The sequence below is a fragment of the Vidua chalybeata genome, chromosome Z, assembly GCF_026979565.1.
Source record: "Vidua chalybeata isolate OUT-0048 chromosome Z, bVidCha1 merged haplotype, whole genome shotgun sequence".
Lineage (NCBI taxonomy): Eukaryota > Metazoa > Chordata > Aves > Passeriformes > Viduidae > Vidua > Vidua chalybeata.
This window is the reverse complement of record NC_071570.1, coordinates 58,265,701-58,289,733: the sequence shown is the minus strand read 5'-3', so window position 1 is coordinate 58,289,733 and position 24,033 is coordinate 58,265,701. Positions and strand designations below refer to the sequence as shown.

At 41.3% G+C, this 24,033-nt stretch overlaps 1 protein-coding gene across 2 annotated transcripts in view; it reads left to right on the top strand.

Moving 5' to 3' along the window:
* COMMD10 (COMM domain containing 10) overlaps positions 1–24,033 on the top strand; it is a 119,680-nt gene that overhangs the window by 52,750 nt on the left and 42,897 nt on the right. Inside the window, exons 6-7 of one of the 2 annotated variants that reach the window (XM_053932939.1) lie at positions 359–448; positions 1,283–1,476. The exons of the other annotated variant lie outside the window; for it this stretch is intronic. Coding sequence (XP_053788914.1) covers positions 359–448; positions 1,283–1,342 — 150 coding nt within the window. The 3' untranslated portion in view covers positions 1,343–1,476. Of the gene's footprint in view, positions 1–358; positions 449–1,282; positions 1,477–24,033 lie in introns of those variants that run through there. 2 annotated transcript variants of the gene reach the window in all.

The window sequence follows — 24,033 nt, the reverse complement described above, 5'->3', positions numbered from 1 at the left end:
AATTATAACATTACAGATGGCCATTACATAAGCAATGCCTCCAAATCAGTATCATCCATGTAGAGAGACTTCTAAGTATATACCTGATCCTGAAAGAGCAGCAGCTTGGTATTTTTCCCCAGGAATGTAGCTCTTGAAGCAGCAAGGAAGACCTTCCCTTCCAAGTTACCTTCTTGGTTGTGCTGACTTGGTATTTACATTTGATTTTCCCTCCCTGATCACCATGCTACCTTCCTTAACATGGTTTTCTTTTTATTGTATGCATGCATCAAGCTGAACCACATATTAGATGGAGACAGTTATGCTTTATTAAAAATGAATGATGAGTACCCTTGTGGCGTTCTGCTGTTTCTCCCAGGTCCGGAGCAGCCACCGTGCCTGGTGGGGCACCACGGCTCCTCCGATCCCGGTCCTGCCACTGTTGCCGGGCGCCATGCGCTCCAGGAAGGTGGGTCGGCCGGTTCTACCGCTGCGCGCGAGGGACCTTGATAAAGAGGGGTGAAGGAAGGACCAAATTCCCCATGGCAGGAGCTGACAGCATTTTATTGGTGTGCTCCCAATCCCTGTATTGGGGAATATGGCTGCCCAGCTCCTGTCTCATGGGAGTTTTATGGAGGGTGGAGCGGGGGGCGTCACGTGGTCTGGGAAAGCCAATAGGGACGCAGTAGGGGATGGCACCAGGGCCTGGGGTGGTCTCAGGGCATGGCGTGGCCCGGGGGAGCCAAGAGGGGCACGGCAGGGGCGGCGCCGGGGCCCGGGGCAGTCCCGGGGCTGTGGGGGTGTGGTGTGGAAGGCAGGAGCCAATGGGGAGGTGGCAGGGGTGGCGCCGGGGGCCCGGGGCGGCCCCGGCTGGGGGGAGGGGTAACAGCAGGAAAGGACGGCACGGGTCCAGTGAGGGCACGGGGAAGGAGTGGTCTTACAGAGGGAACCAATGAAGGTAACAGAAGCTGAGAACTTACTATAACAGGGGAGTAGATTAAACACTGATTGACATTAACAAGGGAGGGTACAATATTTGAAGAACAGGTCCCCTTAGACTTCTGTCACCTCCCACGGGAGTGCAGGGGCCCCTCCCACATCTCCCCCCTTTTTGTTAATTAAATAAACATTCCCTAAAGTTTTGGTCAGGGTTTTCTTAAAAAATGGTTAAAGCTAGTGAAATCATAAAGGTAATGATTAGAATCCAAATAATTCCTTTTAAAATTGGAACCACCCACCCAGGAACACCCCATTGCATAAACAGTTTATTCACCACGTCCACAGCCCGAGTTTCTGTCTTTAGGTCTTTGACTTGCGCTTGGATCTGTTGGATGTTGGCCTGGATGGATCTGCTTCTAGATGACAAGCTGAAGCAGCACATCCCCTCAAAATCCTCACAGCTGTGGCCATGGGTGAGCAGCAAAAAGTCTATGGCTGCTCTGTTTTGCAGGGTGGCGTGTCTGGTGGTTTCTTCGTCCGCCAGCAGGTCTGATAGGGTGGTGGATGTAGCGTTGGCTTGCTTACTTAGCCAACACCCCAGGTGAGAAATCTCACTGAGGGCCTTTGCTGCTACATACCACGGTAGAAAAAATGGATGCAGTGAGCCTCTTGGTCTTGCCCCAGTCGTAAATTTCGGAGTCACAATTTGGATCAAATTCTCCATAAGACCGTTTTTGGCGAGCCAATTGACTTTCCTTTTTGCAGTCTAGAATTTGGGTTTTGTTGGGTGTCAGCGTAGTAAGTTTGCCAAGGCTACAGGGACCCCCTTTGATCTTGGAGTGGATCCCAGCCCACACTCTGTCCCCGCAGATCAGAAACACTCCCTGGGGGAGCTCCTTGGGATATGGGTAGGACTTGGACCACACAATGCTGGTAAAATTGCACCAATCATCTTTGTATTTTTGATCTATTGGGGAAATGTCCCTAACTGTGTTATGTGGGTTTATTTGTGGAGCCTTGTAATAAAATCGAATACAAACATGGGCTCTTGTGGACCCCAGTAAGTCCAATTCCTGAGGTTCCTGTGGTGCCTGTGGAAGGGTCCTTATCCACCCAAGCCAGGAGTCCGCCAGGTTAGGTTTCATCCCTGTGTAAGGATATTCGTTTTCAGACAGAGGGACTCCCACCAGACACGTAGACAATAGGTTGTCTACATTGCCCATGGCCATACAAAAGTGGTCTTGGCCGATGGATTTTGCCAGCGTGATCCACACATTTTCTTTGGGCTGTGGTACAATCCAGCTTCTTGCCACTTGAATCCATATGATGAAAGCGATGGTGATGGCAGCAAGCTGGTTGCAGTGGGGTGTTCCAGCTGGTAAGTTGTTGTTCTGGTGGTTCTGATTTAATAATAAAGCAAAACATGCATTAATATGGATGGCTTTTCTTTTGCTCTCTTCTCCCCCGTTTTATTAAAGGTTATAAAATAAATAAGAACTTTGGGCTAAGGGTGAGGGGTAGAAGGTCGAGGGAAGTGGTAAGAGGGAAAAGGATAGGGAACAGAAGGGGGTGGGGTAAGAGGGTGTATGGTAACAGCCAGTGGGAAGTGTCTGTATGTAAGGATTGCCTGCATGGCGGTGTTGGTCAGCACGCCTTTCTTCTTTTTCCTGCGGCCCCAGGCTCCAGAAGACGGTGTCTTCTGCTAGAGGTGACGTCTCGGGGCAGTGGTCTGGGGGGTGGCTTTCATTGGAGGTGGTGTCCAAATACGGCTTGATGTATTTTCCTGGGATCCACTTGGGGCCCTGTTCGGTGGAAACACATCCATACCCTCTCCCCCAGGTTACAAGAGGATATGGACCTTTGATGGTTTTGGACTCAGGGTCTCTAAAGAGCACAGGGGGTCTTTCCTTAAGACCCCTTTCCTTAAGACGCTCTGGTGTTATTATGGAAATGGCACAAGATGGGAGGATTTGGCTCTTTGTCCGAGCAGTTCATGAAATTTAGAACATAAAGGGCCTTACATAACCTCTCTACAGGGCTCATTGTCATTGCTGAATTATGTTGCTGTTCTAATAGTATTTTAATTTCTTTGTGGGTTCTTTCCACAATGGATTGCCCTGTAGGGTTGTGGGGAATGCTGGTGTTATGGGCAATACCCCACCGCTGCAGAAATTCATTGAACTGCTTGGACGTGAACCCTGGTCCATTATCTGTTTTCAGAGACTTTGGGACACCCAAAGTGGAGAAAGCCATATAGAGGTGTTTGATGATGTCCTTGGTTTTTTCCCCTGTACATAAGGAAGCAAAAACTGCTCCCAAGAACGTGTCAACCGAAACATGAATATATTTGAGTGATCCGAAAGAATTGAAATGTGTAACATCTGTCTGCCAGATTTCTAATGCCCCCAATCCTCAGGGATTAACCCCGGTAGCAAGTGTTGGAAGTGCATAGGATTGACAATTGGGGCTTGTACCTATTATAGCTCTAGCCTGCTCTCTGGAGATTTTAAATTGGTGGCTAAGTGCCGGCGTATTTTGGTGGAAAAAACACATGGCTGAGCTTTGCTTGGGTATGGATATCTGGCAGGGTAGGCTTCAGTATTGTGGAATTTATTGTATGGTCATCATCGCCAACATACCTGCCTTCTGGTTACCCTCTGTGATCTCTCCTGGTAAATCTGTGTGTGACCGGACATGCATTATGTGGTAGAGTTGCTCTCGGTGGGAGATCAGCCAGATTAATTCGGAGAGCAAGTCATATAAGGTTTTGTTTTGAATTTCTTTGAGCAGGGCATGTTCTGCCCGCTCTGCTATCCTGGCCACATATGCCGAATCAGTAACCAAATGAAAAGGGTGTTGGAATTTTCTGAATGCTCTCATGACCGCAGCAAGTTCTGCGATCTGGGGGGGAACCCTAAACCAATTGGACATCAGACTCCCACTTCTGGCTGTCCGGGTCCTTCCAAGTGATCACCGATTTATGGGATTTACCAGAACCATCGGTGAACACCGTGAGAGCATTTTTTATTGGAACCTTGCTTTTAAAGGATTTTGGAGCCATATGTAAAGTGTCTTTAAACAATTTATGCTTGGGATGATATATGGAAATATGGCCTGGATAGCTGTCCAATGCAATTTGTAAGTTTTCATTTGTTTGCATTAAGGATTCCAATTGTTCCAAATTTAGGGGAAGAAAAATTCATGCCGGATCACACCCAGCAAGGGTCCAGAGGCATTGGCGGGCTTTCAGGATAAGTTTTGACATAAGTTCTGCAGGGGTTGTGTTAGTTTTCGCTGGCTGATGAGGTAGAAACAACCACTCGATGATAATGAGTGGGTCCTTTTGGCTCGCATCCCACTGGAAGACAAGGCCGTGCAAATTAGGGCACTTACCCAAGATGGCACAGGTAAGTGGGAGGGACCATACCACCCGATGCGCCTGGCGGGACTTGAGGGTGTCTGTGACTCTCTCCAGGGCTCCACGGGTGTCAGATGTCAACTCGTGAGGAGATGCCAAGTCGCCGTCGCCTTTAAGAAGATTGAACAGGGGCGACAGCTCCTCTGTGGTGAGTCCCAGGAGAGGTCGAATCCAAGTGATGGTGCCGCAAAGTTGTTCAATGTCCCACAATGTCCGTGGATTCTCCTTGGTGGTAAGGGTCTGGGGTGCAATGGTCCTTCCAGTTATCAGAAAACCTAAGTACCTCCAGGGGGATGACAGCTGTATCTTCTCATCAGCAATTTGGAACCCTGCAGCTTTGATTGTCCTGATGGTCTTGTCTAGAGCTGCTTTTGGATAGGTGCTACTAGCAGTGCAGATAATAATGTCATCCATGTAATGTAGAAAGATGGCCTCGGGGAAGAGTTTACGTATAGGTGAAAGAACCTGGGCTACGAATGTCTGGCAGAGCACCGGGGAATTCTTCATTCCCTGGGGCAGAGTGGTCCATTGATATCTCTTGTAAGGTTCCCTTCGATTAATTGATGGAACAGAGAAGGCGAACCTGGGAGCGTCTCCGGGATATAGTGTGATGTTGAAAAAACAGTCTCTGATGTCAAGGACTGCAAGCTGCCAATCCTGGGGAAGCATGGAGGGGGAGGGAAGGCCTGGTTGAAGGGAGCCCATATCTTTGATGACTTCATTAACCCTGCAGAGATCCTGGAGCAGGCGCTACCTGTCTTTGCCGGGTTTTTTAATAACAAAGACAGGAGTGGTCCAGGGACTGGTGGAAGGTATTAAATGCCCCAGGTGCACCTGCTCTTCTACAAGTTCATTGAGCGCATTCAATTTCTCTACCAGCAGGGGCCACTGGTCCACCCACACCGGTGTATCAGTTTTCCAGTTTAAGGGTGGGGAGGTGTGCTCCGCAGTGGCCCGTACTAAAAATCCCACACAGGATTAGGGATGTCAAGTCTGGCGCCCCACTGGGACAAAACGTTCCTTCCTAGCAATCTGACGTTGGAAGAAACAACAAAAGGCCTAATCATTGCTATCTGTCCCTCTGGTCCCTCCACACATACCAGGTGTTTAATTTGATGGGAATTGACAGCTCCTCCCACTCCGGAGATCGTGCCGCAAGGGGACACCAACTCCTAGTCGCGGGGCCACTCTGTCTGAGGGAGGATGGTAATGTCCGCTCCGGTGTCTGCCATTAGGTTCAAAGTGATGGATTTCCCCTGAAAAGAAATCGTAGATGTTATTAAAGACCTTTCTCGGCCTTTAATATGTCCTTATCAGTCCGATCGTCTTCTTGCGCATTGAGGATGTAACATGATGCGAACGGAGACCACTTGCACAAGGTGAATGGTGGATTGGTGCAAACTACGGAGACAGTGATCTCAGTGCCTGGCTCAAAGCAAACAACCTCCGGAATGACGGTGATGTCGTCTGGTGTGTGGGTGGTGTTGCCGAGGAGGAGAACAGTGGCAGATTGGTGGCAATAGGGCGATGGGAGGAATCCCGCAGGGACATGGACCAAGTCCTCGTCGGGGAAAAGGACGTGGATGTTACTGCGGAGGACTTGGCGGCAGGTGTGACTTAGCTGTTTTGTCCTGCGGAGGAGCCAAAGTCCATCCTCATGGCTGCGGATGTCTGGAGAAACGTACTGCTGGGGCAGTGGTTTTCCGGGAGGGTTGGAAGTGCAGGATGTTGGGACGGACCATTTGATGTCATCGTGCGGCCCCTCATCGCGCTCTGCCATCCGTTTCCCGACCGAAATGGCTGTTGCTGGTGGGGATTCCTGTAAAAAGGTCTTGGGGAGGGGGTGTACTGATGGTGAAAACGTTCTGGCAGCCAATGTGGGCAGTTCGCTTGTATATGGCCCAATTGGCTGCATCCAAAACAGCGGATGTTCATGAGGTCCACCATTGCCTTCCCTACCCCTTTGCTGACCGCAAATACCACTGTCTGCTCCATGGAGGTTGCCTTTGAGCATGCCTTGACCATCTTGGAAATGGTGGGCTCAGGGTCTTGAGGCAATGCCCGTAAGATCTTTTTCATCTCCGAGTTTGCATTGGTCAAGGCCATTTTCCTAAGAAGTTCTTCCCTGGCCTCGGCATTATCTGTCTATCAATGGCCTCTTTAAGTCTGTCAACAAATTTTATAAATGTTTCCTCTGGGCCTTGAAGAACAGATGAAAAGTTCTGGAGAGGGGTCGTGCTGTCTGGTATTTTTAGCAATGCCTCCTTTCCAGCATCACGGATTTCATTTAATAAGTTCTCTGGCAGCAAAATTTGATCTTCTGGTTTGCTGAACTCCCCCTCTCCAACGAGAGCTTCAAGGCCCTCGGTGCCATCTCCTAATACTTCTTTCAAGTCATATTTTTGGAGGAGTGGCTTTATTAATTTTTTCCAATGCATCTCCCACAGAAGAAATTCCATGGGAGAAAACAAGGCCTTGACAATGTATTTCAAATCATGTTGAACTAAGGTATGTCTGGCAAAAGTCAAGTCCAGTACATTTTTGAACAAAGGCGAATTACGCCCGTAGTCCTTGGCCGCCTTCCTCAACTCTTTTACCTTGGTGTAGGGTAATTGTTCCCACCTTGGCTCTTTTCCCCTCCTATGGGTGACCGGTGCTGCAAACGATCCTAGATCCCTTGCAAGATCTAGGTCCCCATCTTTGATGGCCTCAGCCCATATCTGAGCCCAGCCTCCCCCCGACTTTGTGGTAGGTCGGGTGCCGTCACTGTCCTCATCCTCTTCTGAGGATGAAGCAGGACGGGCTGGGGCGTAGAGCCTCTCCTTGACCAGCGGGTCCCGTGACAGGAGACCCTGCAGGCCAAGATGGCCTGCTTCCGGCCAGGCCTACTTCCAGTTCCGGTAGTGTGGGAACCGGAAGTGGCAGGAGAGGGGGTGTGGCCTTCTTGTAGGTCTGTCCCACCCACAAGGGGCCCACCCAAGGGAGTGGTCAGGGAGGCAGGTGGGGAGGGTCTTGATGACACAGAAGTTGAGGCAATGGAGAGGGAGGGACCCGACGCAGGGGCAGCAACTGATGAGGAGGGAGGTGACACTAGAGTGGCAGGAGCCTGAGGGAGTGACGAGGAGGTACAGGCACCATTTTGTGGGCCATGGCAATCAGCCATGATTGATTCAGTGAAACAGTGTTAGAACCACTAGAACAACTGGGAATAGAACCGGGATTGAGGGTTTTTGGAGTGAGGGAGTGGATAGAGTTCATGCCAGGATGGCCAGTCACAGCACAAGAAGAGGACAGAGTGGGACAGGAAGCAGCAGGGAGACAGCAGCAACCCTGTGCCTCTTTGTGGCAGGATCTGTCTCCCGACCCACCCTTAGGGGAAATGGGATTAGGAATGACGGAGGAGGAATGAGGGGTAGGAGACCGGGGGCCAAACTCTCCCCTTTTGATTTTACTAAAATAAAAATAGAATTATAAATAGGAAAGAAACGTCCCACTTTAAAATTCCCCGAAACTTGAATATCATAAATGTGCCTCCCAACTTTTCCCCAAAAGGAAACAGATAAAGCATCTTCCTTTGTAACATCCGGAAAATGCTCAAAAATAAAATTAACAAAAGATTTAAGAACCCTCTTATTGAAAGGAATATTTCCCAGAACAAGGGAGGATTTAACTTGGGAATAAAACTCTCATCTCGCAGGGGAAAGGTGATTGCCCGTGTTTCCCACTGCAGAGAAAAATCCCAGCCAAAGCAAAGGAAGAAAAGAAAAGCAAAGGGCCTGCGTCGGCTGCTAGCACAGAGCAGCTAAACTCACCAGACCGAAGAAGAAGGATGCAGGCGAAAAGAAGGGAGCCTTGGCAGGGTGGTGGAGTTCTGCCGGTCTCGTAGAATCCAAAGCTTCCCCCGAAACTATGGAGTAGGATGTCTACGAGGTGTCGGCAGAGCCAGGAAACAGAAGTCTTCTCAGAATAGAAGTAGAACTGTCCCTGGAATTGGATCTGAACGACGCTTGAGGTCCTGAAGATCTGGGTCACAGATCTGAGAACTTCGAGGAGACGTTCTCGCTGGCCAGGGCAGTGGTCAGCGTGTTCGGGCGCCAATTGTATTTTGCCACCTCAGCCCGGGTGCTGGGTCAGGTGGGGAGACCTTCGACTGGCCGGTCTGCGGGGGGCGCTGATGGGGTACGGATAGTTCCACCAGAAGGACAAGAGGTCACTCAGGCTGCTGTGTTCCTCGAGGGTTTATTGAGGGAGAAGATAAGGGTGCAGGGAGACAACCACTCAGGAAAGGGAGCAGGCTCCGAGAGCCCTGAGGGAAGGTGGGGCTGGATATATAACTGGAGAGGAGTGGGAGTGGTTAAGGTACAAACAGTCCAATCGGGAAAGGGCTAAGGGGAGGAGCAGGGATGGGGTGACATATACAAAACCAGTGAGGGCATGGGGAAGGAGTGGTCTTACAGAGGGAACCAATGAAGGTAACAGAAACTGAGAACTTACTAGAACAGGGGAGTAGATTAAACACTGATTGACATCAACAAGGGAGGGTACAATATTTGAAGAACAGGTCCCCTTAGACTTCTGTCACCTCCTACGGGAGTGCAGGGGCCCCTCCCACATGGATCGACCACCGCAGGGGGATACATGGGGGTACACAGAATTTGCTAACACACATTAGAACCCTGATCTAAACCCAAAGTCCAGGATGCAACATACCCTGGTTAGGATTTTTTCATTAGAAAGAAGAGTATGGTGACGCAGAGACTGAATTTAGCTGAAAGGGGGTAAACCAAGCTAGCAAGGGAATAATGTACAGAAGCCATAGTTGCCCAAGCTAAATTTGTCTTCAAGTGCCTGCAGAAACGGGCAGTGGGCTTTCAATAGCAGCAGTAATTAAGATTAGTGTGTTAGCACACTACCTGCAAGCGCAAGCTCTAGTGAACTGGAAGGAAAAGTAACTGAGTAATATAACAATAATATAATAGTGGTGGGAATTGGGCAAACAAGTTGCACAATTTAAGTGATGATTAGGCCTAATACAGGATTAGACATTAAACAATCTATCCTATTTTCATACTGAATGAAAATACCTCCCCATCGCTAGGTAAAGAGCTCATCACTCAGCACATAAGGAGGATTGTGTTTGTATCAGTGGTTCATATACTTCACATCTGTAACTAAGCATACACTTCTGTGTTTAGTTATGTTCAATTCTATTGTCATCCACTTTTAAAATGCAAAAATACATGCTAGTTTGATGGTGTATTCTACACAGTTTTAAGTAGTGTAGTCTTCCACCTGTATCTGCACTGTCCTGGAATTGCTTTTCTACAAATGACTGGGTAGACAATTTTGAAGGGTCTGAACACCAGGGATTTGGGATTTGTGTACGCATCTGTCTTGCTGGATGCATGTTCATAAACTAGCCAGATGAATGCAAATAACTAAGGTGCTAGATAAATCAAGGTCATATTAGAGGAAGACCATTGCTAGTCTGCTTGGATTTCTGGACATGTGTCTTTTCATAGCAGAATACTCTTCATTAAGATAATGTGCAACTTCTGGGTAGAACAAGCAGTGTTTTTACAGTCTGCTGCCCCTCTGTTTGAAAAAAATAGGTGCCTTGCTAGGTTGCTATCACGGCCTGGTGTCCCGGGGGTCTGTCCAGCCCCCAGGGCAGCAGCCGCGTAGGTGTCCCGGATACCACTGTGCTGATGAGGCGCAGCCTGTCTGGGCCCCCTGGCTAGCTCCTAGCCACAGGCATCTTTAGCTAGCAATTGTGGAGTGATTTCAGCTCTAGTGAGTTCAGCTCTCAGTGATTTCAGCTCTGTGCTCACAAAGTGCCTCGACAGATGCAGGGATGGAGAGAGGTGAAGGCTGTGTGGAGTTCTGGGGAGATGTCTTTATTGGCAGCTTCTGCAAAGGGTTCCAGTGACAGCTCTTCCCCTGAACTGGGCAGAGGCGAGGGTTTAAGTAGGCTACTGGTGGATTGGAAATCCTCCAATGGCTGGGGTTGAGGAGAATACAACCTATAGCCAGAGAGATAACAGGGGTCTGAGTGCAGAAGAGGGGCAGCTCTGGTCCACTCATCATGACTCTGCATTTCTTATCTTAGGCTAGTGACCGCCATGGAGGCCTTGCAGGGCCTCTGACTGCTACAGGTTTCTATGTGTAGGTTCAAATAACTATTACAGATGTAGCATATGTACTAAATTGAACATACTTCGACATGATACAGATTGCAAAAGCACATTTCAAGCTTTTGTAAGGTCCCTGCAATTGTTGGGTTGCATGATCTCAGCTACTTCTGATTGTGAAAGGGTACTAAACAGCTAATACACTCTTTTCAAGTGTTACAACTTTTACGCATCCTTATTTATTTTTTTATGTTTAAATTTGGACCTTATTTTTAAAATGCATTATCTTTTTAGCATTTAAATAATGACATTTGTTATCAGTATGATACAATCATTGTGTGTAATGATACATTGCATGACAAAGTTATATTTCTTGAAAGATTGAAATCCTTACATAAGGTGCTCACAATGCCAGGAGCTTGCTTATATTAAATAGCGTGGTTAGAGTGCTTGGCTTGTTGATTTAGTTTGTTCTACATTGCAGTACAGAGCAGCTGTTAGTATATTACCAGCTTTCTCTGGGATTACAATATAAGGATAGGGAGAAGAAGCTGGAATTGGCAAATTGGTTAATTATGCAAAACAGCACGAACAATAAAGTTGTTGTCTGGTGCTGCTGCATTAGGATGTCTTGCAGACATCAAAAATACCCTAAGTTTTTATTTACAGGAGAACCTGACAAAACTGCCTCTGCACCTTTAGGTTCATTAGTGGTTAGGTCAGAAAACACTGGTATTTTAGCTTTTCAGTTGGAGCCTTCAGGCTGAGGGATACCTCAGAGTAAGGAGGTTTTGTAGGCAAGTGTGTGCAAATGGTTTTCCACACTGTATGTATGAAAAGATAAGATGTGAAAGAAATGGCAGTCAAAAGAGTGGTTTGTGAGCTTGGAATATGAGTAAGGCACAGACCTATAGAAAAAAGGACTTCTGAGATCTTCTGGCTTTCAGCAACAGTAGTACTGTTTATAACCAAACAAAAAAATCAACTTACTCCTGTGATGTTCCTTGCCTTGACTACTGCTAGCAAAAATCATTCAGCATATTGTCCACTTGGTGATGAAGGCTTCTAGTTCCCAGCACTGCTTGTTAATACCCACTTCTTGTGTGCCAGTGTTGCCTATAGTTTAAGAGTTTTTCTCCTTCCATTTTCTTACATCCCTGGTTTGTTTACAGAGAGTACTAACTGCCTCTCAGCTTTCATTTTACTAGTCTAATTAAACAAGCCTCCATTGGTATCCTCTTTATACTGTCCTCTCCTTGCTTCTGTGGTTATTCTTATAGTTTTCCCCTGCACATGCTGGAGCTTAAATCATAAATTTTTTAAGACAGGTGACCAGAACTATTCACAGAGCTCTGGATGAGATTTTACCAGTTTCTTGTAAAACATCCCCATCTCTACTGAAAATTTGTCCCTTGATATAGTCAGATTGCACATGCCTTTTTGACAGCTGTAGCTCTTTGACAGGTTGTATTCATCCCAACTGATTAATACATCCAATACATCCGATCTCCTGCTCTATTATTTTGACTTGATTATTCGCTAGTAGAATTACAGTAGAAATTTGTCCTGTTCCCAGAATGTCTTTGTGCTATCACTTTGTGCTATCACTTTGGTCCTCAAAACTGTTCAGTTCTTGCAATATAATATTCTGATTTTACTCTGTATTGATACTAGTTCCAATTTTATTATTTTTTTAACCATCATCAAGTATTGTATTTACGATCCAGGGCTTTTTGTTTATTTTTGCTACAAGGTCATTTCTCACAATGGTTTGTAAGGAACTCCACTCTTAATCTTAGTTTTAGTTCAATGGTTTTCTTCCACATTGTAGCCTCACTTTTTCTAGTAAAATCTTTGCTGTTTTGCATTCAGTTGGTTTTTTTGTATCTTACTTACTAGTGTGCTTGCAATTTTATACTGTAAGACTTCCTGAAGTACCTGTTTTTGTAAGACACATTGATTTCAGTCGTCTAAAATATTAGTTACATCCACAACAAGTTACCCTGGGCTATTGTGCTTCTGTATGTGAACATAACTAAGTCCAGCCATTTTTGTTTGGGTGAGAATCTGTTCATTAAAATGCAATATGAAGTTGATAAAAATGCTTAATGAAGAAAATTAGGTTCTTCAGTATCAGAAGAACCATTAGTCACTCTTAGCAGTCTCTCTGAATTTCTTATGAAGTTTTCTGAATGTAAAATGTGCTTATTTATAAGCTTGTCTGTGCCTTTTTATGAGACCTTTAGTTATAAGACTGTCTAGGCATACTTTTCAAAAGTGTATTAGGTAACTGGGAACCCTGGTGACACTTCATTTTTGGATTATAAAATTAATGTAGGCTCAGAAATACATTGAATTCCTGCTTGCTTCATGCTGTGAGAAAGAGGCAGAGCATTTTACATTTTTTTTTTTAATCATAAAAAATTCCTTTTTTATGATGTAAAGGATTATAAAGGATATTAAAAAAAATCTGTGAATATTCCACTGGCAGGCCAGCCACAATATTACAGAACATCTTAATGAAATACACTATTCAAGACTGTCTTTCTTGAATGAAAACATACTATGCAAATCTGCTGGAAAAGGCCTGTATTAGAGTATGCCTGCCTTAACCAACATGACTGTTAGATGTGACTGTTAGATCCTATCTGTGTCAATCTTGCTAGCCTTCATCTTGATAGTACCTGACTGTCTCCTTTGTATTTAAAAATAGAAATTACAATCTCTCTTCCTCTTCCTTTTTAGCTTGATTAGTTCATAGTTGAAGGTGTGAGACACTTGAGGGAAAAGCTAAATTGAAGGGTTGAGGCTCCCATTCTGCATGTGGTTAAGATGCATTGTTCTTCCAGGAGCAATTGCTGCTGTCTTTTGTCACAGTCACATGGACATCTCCAATTTCAGTGCTTTCTATTGTTTGTCAGTTGTGCTGGTTTGGAAGATTAAGGCTGTTGTGCTATTGGAATAGGGAATGGAGAGGGAACCCAGCCTTTCAGCAGCCGGAAGAAACACTGGGAGATGCTTAAGGCTGTGCTCAGGACACACCAAAAACTGCACCAAAGGAATGGGTGCTCACCTTCCTGTCATATAGGCTTTCTAAACTCATTTATGTATGAACTGTTTTTCTGTTAATGTGCTTGCAGTGTTTTTGCACCCACAATGATTTAAAGAGTTCAAGGTGGAGGTCAATGTGGTATAGTTTGTTTTTTGTCTATCATGGGCAGTGATGGAATGAAAGGTTACTGTCTATCGATGACTATGAGTGATCTTTCTCCTGTTTTTATCTTAGTGTTTAGTGACACTGATGCCATCAACAATGTGTGATGCTAAGCAGCAGCAAAGAAAACATTACTGTACATGCTTCTATGAAAAAGCAGTTTCAGTGGTTATACAACAAAAATAGATGAGATAGGCTTTGTGCTAGGTAAAGAGACAGTGTTTGGACTGAATACTGTTCAAGGGGAAAAGGAATAGAACTTCCTTAAGGGATATGAAAATATCTCTTCCTTCCCTGTACTGTATAGATCCTATCTAAAGAAAACGTGTGCTTAGTTCTTTCTCATGATTCCTCAAATTTTTCTTAACGCTGGAAATGACACTTCTCAATACTCTCTGTCTGGCTCTAGTCAACATTATTGTAATTACTTGATGTAATTAACATTTTTTATTATTCCATAATTTTGTGCAAGGAGAATCCTGTTATTTACATAATATGAGTAGTATCTTATGAACAAAGAGAAAAAAACATAAACTTACAGATAAACCTCATTACTGTACTTGGAGTTCTCTATATTGCAGAAATGTAATTCAGGATTTTGTCTTTTTGGTAACTGAAGCTGTTTAAAAATATATACTTTCACCTTGATAGCATCAGATGAGTTCAGATGCACTAGGGTGAGTCTGAGGTTTTTGTGCAGCTTGGGGAACGTGTTTAAAAACAAGCGGGGGACAGTGTTTAAAAACAAGACAGTTATGAGAAAGAAACACTAAGAAAATGTGAATGTGTCACTTCAAGCTATGTATAGAAATACAGTCTATAGATATTCATCCCCTCCTTCAACCAAATATGCTTTTTTTCTTTTGCCAACAGAGGGCCTGTAAGTAGCTCTGTATTGCTACATTTCTGTGTTGAAAATTATCCTACCCAGGGGCAGGTTATGATCCTTCAGTGCTGTGTTGGCAATTATGGAATGCAGAGAGGGAGAAGATAAAAGAGAGCTTGGTACATTTTCTCATGGGAGATAGGACCCAGGGCACAATGGAAGAGGCATTGCAGTGATGCCAAACAAACTTCTGGAGCATTCAAGCTCAATTTGTCTCCTCTAGTAACCCTGCTTCTGTGAAAATACTCTCAAGTGTAGCAGGGAGGGAGCATGGCCAACTTTCTCTTCAGGCGAGTTTGGTTTAGCCACTGGGATTGAATGTTAATTTGGAAACCTACTCAACCTGAAACTTCATCTAACAGAAAAAATGCAGAACTATGATATGACTGAACATATTTATTCTGATGAATTTTTGCAGATGCTGCACTGAAATAACCCTCTGAAAATGATGTGTTTAAGCCCTGTATACCTAGGTTTCAGACTGTCATAGACATTTAAGTAATAAGGCAGTCCTGTCCTACAGAAATATCCCTGTGTTGTTAGAAACGCAAAATAAAAAAAAAAGAATTTCTTGAAGCCATTCTAGCAGTGAGTTGCCTCTGTCTTGTATAAACTAGAGGAGTTTTTTTTAAAGTATTTCAGAAGGCATAGGAAGTTGATGCACAAAGATAAATATGAACTTCTGTTCGTTGGTTTATTTATTTTGGGCTTCTGGGCTTGGGATTTTTCTTGAAATGTGAAACTTGATATTTGTTCCTTTACTTTTTTTTTTCCCACCTGAAAAAAAAAAGTAATATTCAACTTAATTTTTCAAAGATCTCTTATATTAAGTGTCTTTTATTTTGTGTTGTGATGTGCTTGAATGCTATTATTTTTATTATGAATAATTATCACTGTTATTATTCAGATATGCTTGACCAACAAGAGGTTAGTTCATCCCATTTTGCAGCTACTACTGTTTGCAGTTAAAACCAGAAGTGACTGTATATCCCTTTTTTAATACAGAAGCATCTTGAATCCTTCTACATTACACCTAGGTCATAAAATGAAACTTGTGAGAATCACACATAATGAAGAAAAAAGAAATCACAAAAAGAGAGCTCAGGAATAAAAGAGGTAGATGTGTAGAGGATAAGTCTGATGAGTAGGAAGGAAATAGGTGTGCCAGAACTCCAAGATTTGCTTCTCAAACCCCATGTACTTTGGAAGAAAATAACTCAATGGGCGTAGCCTGCAAAATTCTGTAAGTTAGTGTGGACATTTAAGAAATATGAAAAGTATTTTAATTTCCCAAAATCTTCTCATTGTAGAATACAACTAACATACTAGAGTTACTGCTGTGAGACTGTTGTAGCTCAGAACAGGCCAGTTGTATGTCTGTGAAATGAAGGGCTAGTTAGAAACTCTGAAGTGTTGTCACTCTTCATGTATCTAGGGAAGATAGAATTGTGTTTCTGTCTAATCGTATACACATAGCAGAATATAGCATTTAAAATATTGACCATCATAACTGTATTCATAAAAGCCACTTAAAAAAGCAGTACAGCACGTACTTTTTATTCCTCTTTTGGCAAGTCCCAGGATCAGTGTTGTCCTTGGTCTTGGTGTCCAGTTGTCCTTGCAGTTGGTATTTAGGATATCCTTTTCAGAAATATTCTAGTTACCAATATATATTGGTAACTAGAAATACATTTCAGTGAAATTACAGAAACATAGCATTTAGAGTTAAGAGATGTAAAAATAGGTTATAATTGGAGGTTTATTTCATTTTGGCTTAGTCTAAATATAATTCACTGTAAATCTAATATGCAGATAAAAGAAGTCCTTACTTATACAGAAGATTTAATTAGTCTAGCAGCAATGTATTAATTTTCAGATAACAGTTACAGGTATACTTGTGTATGCATTCTGAGCTGACCATATGGTTAAAGTATTCATTAGTATTTTATATATTTAAACACTCGGTACTTGTAGACACTGTTAAGCATTCCAATAGAAACATCCTTTGTTTAAATGTAGATGAAAAAAAAAAAAAAAAGACTAGCTTCCAAGTTGCTCACTAAATTATTGATATTAATCTAGCTATGTGCTACTTGCTGATCCTTCATTGTACTGTAAAGTACGTGTCATGATTACTCCCTGCCATTAGGTTGGAGCTGTTAGCAGTGATGTAATTTCATCTTTGTGTTGTGGAATTGGATGCAACTACTTATTTAAATTGAGTTTTTTTTTTTTTTTCTCAGTATAGCTGAAAACAGCTCCCAGTTTGATTGCAGGAGAATCTCTACATTCTAGCAGTTTATTTTACTGCTGTAAATTGAAAGTTTCTGTGTTAGTTACTTGAATCGTACCATACTAATGTGGTTTCTTCATGAAGCTTGTGTTGCCTAACCCATGATTTGCGCAAGTACTGCTCCAGTACTTCTTCTTGCTTCCTAGCTTTTTTAAGTATTCCTTTTAAAAATCAATGTGAAGGATTTGATTTAAACCTTCAAGGCTTTAAAAACTGCTTCCAAATTTTAAGTTGTCTTTGTGTTATTCATGAATTATCCAAATAACTTTGTCCACTGCCTGTATTTGACACTGTAAGAAGAGAAACAGTGGGGATTTTATATGGTTATATTTTATTTTTCTTTCCTTTTTTCACTTCTCAGTACAAAAATATTGGTAAACTATCTCTTAGAGAGCACCAGCAGCCTTCTGTTCTTAAGTACATCTCTAGATAAATAGATGTACAGCCAAAATGGAGTCAAGAGTCAAGGATAGTAGACTGACTATCAGCAGAAGGTATGAATGGTTTGATGGTGAAAGACACCATTTTTAAGTGACTGGTCTAATGGTGAAAGAGACCACTATTACCAGACACTAATTTGTCTTGTATTTTGTGATTTTGTCTGTGACATTTGTTACAGTGCTTTGTATATTTCTTATAGCATGATAGCAAGTGTTTAATAACCCGATCTGTGGTGTTTCGGCTCCCTTCTACCAGTTTTCAGTTCAGAAAAATTGACTTCTAGTTTTGCCGTATTGGATTTCTTTGCTGCTATACCTTCATCCACAGCACATATATATACAGAGGAAGTAAAGCTTAGTCTGTTATAATCCACATTCATCATTATTTGCAAATCAGACATTGTGCTTGGTCAAAGTAATTTACGAAACTCAAGGTCCTTTTTCACCATGTTAATTTGATCTTCTATAAATGTCACCAAAAGAAATGATAAAATGCCACATGCAAGATACACATATATGCAAAACTGCTGTAGAGAGCACTGACTGCAGTTTTTTCACCACAGATGCTCAACCTTGAGAGTCAGTGCACTTATTTGAAGTGTTTCTGCTTGTGAGAGGGAAGATTAGCTGTCATTTCATTGAATATCTAATTGTGGATTGATGGAGGAGCAGTCTGTAGAATTGATGCATGTTTCATAAATGATCCTGAGTTAATTACTTGCGTAGCATTGTGGAGTTTAAGGCTGCAGATTCAGGCACAGGACGTTAGAGGGTACGTCTGTGTAACATTCTTTGACTAGAGGACAATGTGCTGTTTTTTCATAACATTTCTCTCTTTTGTAGAAGATGTATAATGATGTAGGCAAATGTATCAGGAAGAAGAAGAACAGTTGTGAGACAAAGAAAGTGGGATATTCCTTGAGAATTCTTGGAAAAGCTAAATGAGTGTTTGCCAAAAATTATTTAAGTGAATTTAAAAGTAAAGTCTGAGGCAGACAACTCCATGGAAAATTTTAGCCCAAGAATTGTTTTAGCAGTGTTGCCAAAACCCTCCTTGAAAAACCCCAAAATCCTATGTATATGCTTATGCAAACTGGGATTGGACAAAGTAGTTAGTGTATATGAAGATATTAGATAGTTACTTGTTGGGGACAATACATCATATTCTGTTGAGATTTGGTCCCTTGTAGCTAGTGACTAAATTTAAGGCACTTCTAAATTTATTCACAAAAAGTTTCAGAAATATTTGCATCCAATTTTTATTACTCCAGACATGTTTTTTAAAAAAGCACAAAACACTTAAGTTTGAAGTTGGGATCATGTTTTATTTTATCTTATTTTTGAATAGGTAGGATTTAAAAAAAAATCTAATTGGATTTTTTTTTTGCCTACACAAAAAGAGTGCTAAGCACTAAACAGAGTCACAGGTTTCGTAAATTTAACTTAGTAGACAAGAGATTTTAGTTTGCATTATGATTTATGGGATCTGGGATTTTAATGTGGTAGTTGTGGACTAAGCATTTTAAATACAAATCTAGGGTTTGAAGCTGATAGTGATAAAATACTGCCTGTTATTAAAACACTTCTTAATAGACATTTCTTAATAGATATGCACCTATAAATATAGTTGCCTTTCATTTTTTATTTCATAACTATTGCATCATTCATTTTTATGACTTTTATGTGACAATAAATTGCAAAAAGTTTATCACTGAAGTCAAATCTTCCTCTAAAATTCTCTCTGCACATTTTAAGGTAATTTAATATTTGTTCTTGTCATGTGCATTTTGAAATACTTTTTTGACTGCACCATTTGTTACATTATTTTAAAAAATACTAAATTTAATAAAAAATGAAAGTCTCTCCCTGCTGAATTGAAACTGCAAATAAATTACAGATAACATTTTATACATAACAGAATTAGTGACTCCTTTATAATCTGTGCATTAGCATTTTCTTACATTACCCTGTCTTTATTTTGGATTTGAGACCAGTACTTAGACTTAAATTGCATGGCATTGCTTATCATAATTTTGCAATTATATTGCACTGATAGAGGTACCTAATATATAAGTTGGCTAACCAAACACAATACAAGTTTATATTGTTGGATAAAAAAACCCTAGGTTTTCTTAAATGCCTAATAGAATTTCTAGTGATGCCTGACTGCTGTGGTCTCATTGATGTGACTGGACAGCTCTTACATGTCTAGAAGCACTGTTTAGATGTTTAAATCACTTACAACAGAATGTGTAAATTGGATGGTAATTTAGACTAAAAATTTCACAATTTCAGCAGCTAGACAGTGGGATGTATAAAGACACGTTATAGGAGAGAGAGTAAAACATGTAGGGACATGCCTAGGTGGAGGAGTATTTCAGGAGAACAAAAAATAGAAGCTAAGTGAATGAAAAAGCAGCTCAGCTGGATTGCAAATTGTATGGTGATGTGATAGAAATCCAAGTTATATTTTTGATCTCTAAGTTAATTCTGTAGTGTTTCTTTTGTGGCCTGTGTATGATGTGTGGGAAACACTATAATGAACAAATCCCTAGTTAACGCGTTTATTTTATGATCTATTCATACACTGCACCTTCCTATACTTGCAAGATGGGCTGCATAAGCTCAGATGGTTATTATGGTCTTGGAATGATCTTGGTATTAAAAAACAGTTTGTGAAGACAACTGTTTGTGGTGCTGCTTTTTCACTGTGTTTTGTTGGAACGTAAAAGAAATGTATTGTTCAATTGTTTTCTTTCACTGTGTAGTTACAACAGTATAGTTTGCTTTTCTTTCTTTTAGCTACCGGTAATTAATTTTGATTAAAAATAATTTAATCAAATGCAGCCTGAAATTATGATACATATGAAAATACATACTCATTTGGGGAAGATAAATCTCTCATAATGACTCAATTCTTCATAAAGCATATTAATAAATAGTTACTAATTTATTAACTAAATCCTTAATTTATTCAGCAAACTTTTCTTTACTGTTCCGTTATGGCAGATCCAGATTTTCAGTGAGGTTGGGAGTGACCAAAATTGTTGAACACACAGATCAAGCCATTTTTGACAGTGTAAAACCTTGAGTAGGGAGCTTTAACTATATGTTCTCCAAAATCCCTTTCATCTTCACCACTTTCTGAATCTGGAAAGGCTTCTTGTATTGCCTGCTTAAATGGAAAAGTGTAAGGGAGGAGATGCAAAACAGGATCCTGCTCAATGTTGCTGGATTTGCATTAATTCTTCCTTACTGCAGAAAATTTGCTGTTTCTCTAGATACAGGAGTAGTTGGCTGCACATGTTTTGGGTGCCACATTTAGTGGTCTGGCCTGAAGTGCAAAGCAATAAGATAAAGTCTTAGGGCTGCATGTAAAAATACCTATGGTAACTGCCCAAGTTGTTCTGGAAGCTATCCTACATTTGCACACTTCTCTCAGCAAAATGGAGAAAGTGGCAGGTAGGAAGTAATCACTGGAGAGCAAAAGCAAATTCATGGAAATTTATGCTTAAGCCTTTTTCAGGAAATAATTCTTAACTGTTGTTTGCATTTCCCAGTGGCAGAGATTCTTAAGTTTCCTCTATACATTCTACTGATGCAAATTTTCTTTCTAGCTCCATGGATATTAACATTAAATCTCTCTGACTGCAATTTGGTCTGTTTAGTAGTTTTATAATGAAAAACACCACAGAGCACAGATCTCTCTTGTAACAGTTTTCTGAACATAACAAATTGTGAAATATATAGCCTTGATCAATTCTTTTATTAGAAACAGATTATTTTTTCAGTTTTTTAGTTTATCATATTCTCTCTTCATAAATGTTGCTTCATGCTGGTGCTTTTCCCTGAATTCATTTCAGTTTGTGCACATTTGAAGTGAAGTAACTGAAATCGAACACAGCTGATGCTTTTTCTTTTGCAAAGAAAAAACCTTAAACAAAAAACCTCTGTGTCTTGTTTGCAGCAGTACTCTTAAAGCACTAGAGAGGGCAGCATCCTCCCACTGTTGATTCAATTTGTGGTCTGAAGTAGGTTCAGGATCCTTTTCTACAGAAAGGGCTCACCTCTGAACATTTCAGCATTAAATTTCTTTCAGTAATGGTGGCATGGTTCCTTTGTTGGCAATGGCTTTGTTTTCTCTTTCCTCCAAATCTGGAACCATTTTTCATTCTGTAGCAAAAGAAAAGGAAGGGGAGTTATCTGCATTTGAAACACTTGATATCAGAGTTCTGACAGGTTGATTGCTTTTTTAAAAATTTTTCTTCCTGTCTCCACTCTTTTCCACCCCCCTCACCCCTACCTCTGAAATCTGTAACAATGAAAAGGAGATTAAAGAACAGCATTAGAGACTCTGCAGAGTCTGACTGCAGAGGTCACTCTTCTATAGAGAAAAAAATCTTAAGACCTTTTTTTTTTCCCCAAGGAGAAAATAAAAAAGTTTCAGGAAAGAAGGCCATAATACAAATCTTTCCATTGGAAAGTCTCTGAAAAGAACAAAAGCTGGCTTAGGAAGATCACAGAATTTTTCATTCACTTTTATGGGAGCAAGCATGGCTCTTTAGTCTTGGGGTCAGAGCTTATGGAGAATACAGCTTGCTTTTTTTTTTTTTTGTTTCCCTAGGAACATTTGAATCTATTCCTTGGGTTCTGTTTCAGATCCCATTTCCCATAGAAGCATATGAAGCAGGATGAATGCATCTAAATGTAAATCTACCATTCTTGTAACAAATTGTCATTAAAAAAATAAGCAGAGTCAACCCAACAGTTTCCAGAGCATCTAGTATTTTCTGCATCCTGTGCAGGTCTTGTCCACCGTGACTAAATGATGCTCTATGGCAGGAACCTTGGAAAAAATACAAGTGATGAAATGTTTGCATGTTATATGAATACTGCATGAAGGACGGAAAGAGCAGGGAGGAGGAGGGAGAGCAGGGGAATTGCTTGTGTAAGTATCTTGTCTGGATTGCACTTCAAATATACTGTAAGTCTAAAGTAAAAACAGTGATACAGATTTGTTAGTCACAGTAAGATTAATATGCAATTGACTTCACTTGTGTGTGGCATTATATTAACTTTACAATATGTTTTTCTGTGGAGAAGTGATATTAATGAAACAGTGGTTACAAGGCACGTGTCATTTTTAGCCACTCATGTTTGTACCAGTCAAATGTCTGAGACATGTCAGTGTAAATATTATTCTGTCTGAGTCCTCATCAGAAACTTCTGTTGAAAAAGATCACTTCAGCTTCCTGTATGGGTGGGTAAGGCACACTGTTAAGTACAGGTAAATTTAGTCTGGATAAAACCAAAATGTGATTGTATTTGGAGTTTTCATTACAATTACAGTAAGATGCTACACTGCCTGATAGTTATCATGTTGCCTAGTCCGTGGCCATGAGCACAGGATTGTGTGAGGACATAAAATTGCTCTTTTTTTTTTTACTGGAAAAAAAATATCTGAATACCATCTTTTTGCTGAAAAACCAAGTAGCCTTGTTTTTCTTCCCTTCTTACAAATTCTTTGAATTTCCTATCCTTTAAAGCTCATTATCTAGCTATAATCACTTTAGAGATTAGTATTGAGGGGAGGATAAAGAAACAGTGGCATTGTTATATGAGTAAAATTGTGTTAAGAATAAGGATGGTATTTATTGCAAAAATAAACTCAGTTACTGGAAATTCTTCCTCCACTCCTCAAGCTTTTGTTGACATGCAAAACAGATTTTAAGTAAGTAAATGAATTAAAATACAAAGCAAGCAAGCAAACTGACATATGCCTCTGGCCTACTTTTAGTTTCGAATGGGTTCTGAAATTTGAGATTGAATACACTTTCTTTCCCAGAAAATATCTAGGTATACTGGTTTATAACTTACAATTTATTATTTGTAACAGCTGCTAGATTCTGAATTTTCATAAGCCCTGAATGCCATGAACGGTGTAATTGTGGTTTTTTGAAGGTTAATAAGGTGTTATTCTCTTCAATCTTCATATTCTTTCATTAAAGGCAATGAAAACTCTAGCCTGAAAGGCCATATGAAACATTGAAAACAATGGTGAACAGACTTATCCTCATGCTACTATTCTGCATAGTTAATTTGCTCAATGGAGTCTCACTAGTCTGTCTCTCAGAGCAGTATCTGTTCTAAAAATCAGATCTTTGTCCTTTTAATTCTTGACTCTCTTCTATTATACATTGCTGTTGGACATCGCATCAGGATCGAGTTAAACACTTTCCTGACAAAGCTGAAGACAAATACTATCTTTCTTAAGTTAAGTGCATTTAATGGTAAATATTTATGGACTGATCTTATTCAACCGTGTGGGCTAATTCTGAAACAGACTAGAATTTTCACTTTTTGAGTAATCAGTGCACCATTGTTTTGTTTTTTTTTTTTTTTTCTGTTTTCCACGAGTCTTTGGATTCTACATATTTGTCTTCAAAATAACTGAAGAACAGCATTGTCCTGAATTCCTCTTATTCAACTTGAATCCATTGTCACATCTTAAACTGTGATTCTGCTGTCACAAGAGCTTTTATTGCTGTTTCTGAAAACACAGAACTCCTGTAGTAAATCAGTAAAGCACAGCCTGTTGCCTTGGGAGGGGCTGTCACACCTGGTGCTGCTGCCTGTTCCTGCAGGCACGAGGGTTATCATGACCTTGCTGTATACTGTGCCAAGGCTGCCAGCTGAATGCTGCTGCTGGATGAGGAGTTGGCTTCTGCTGGCA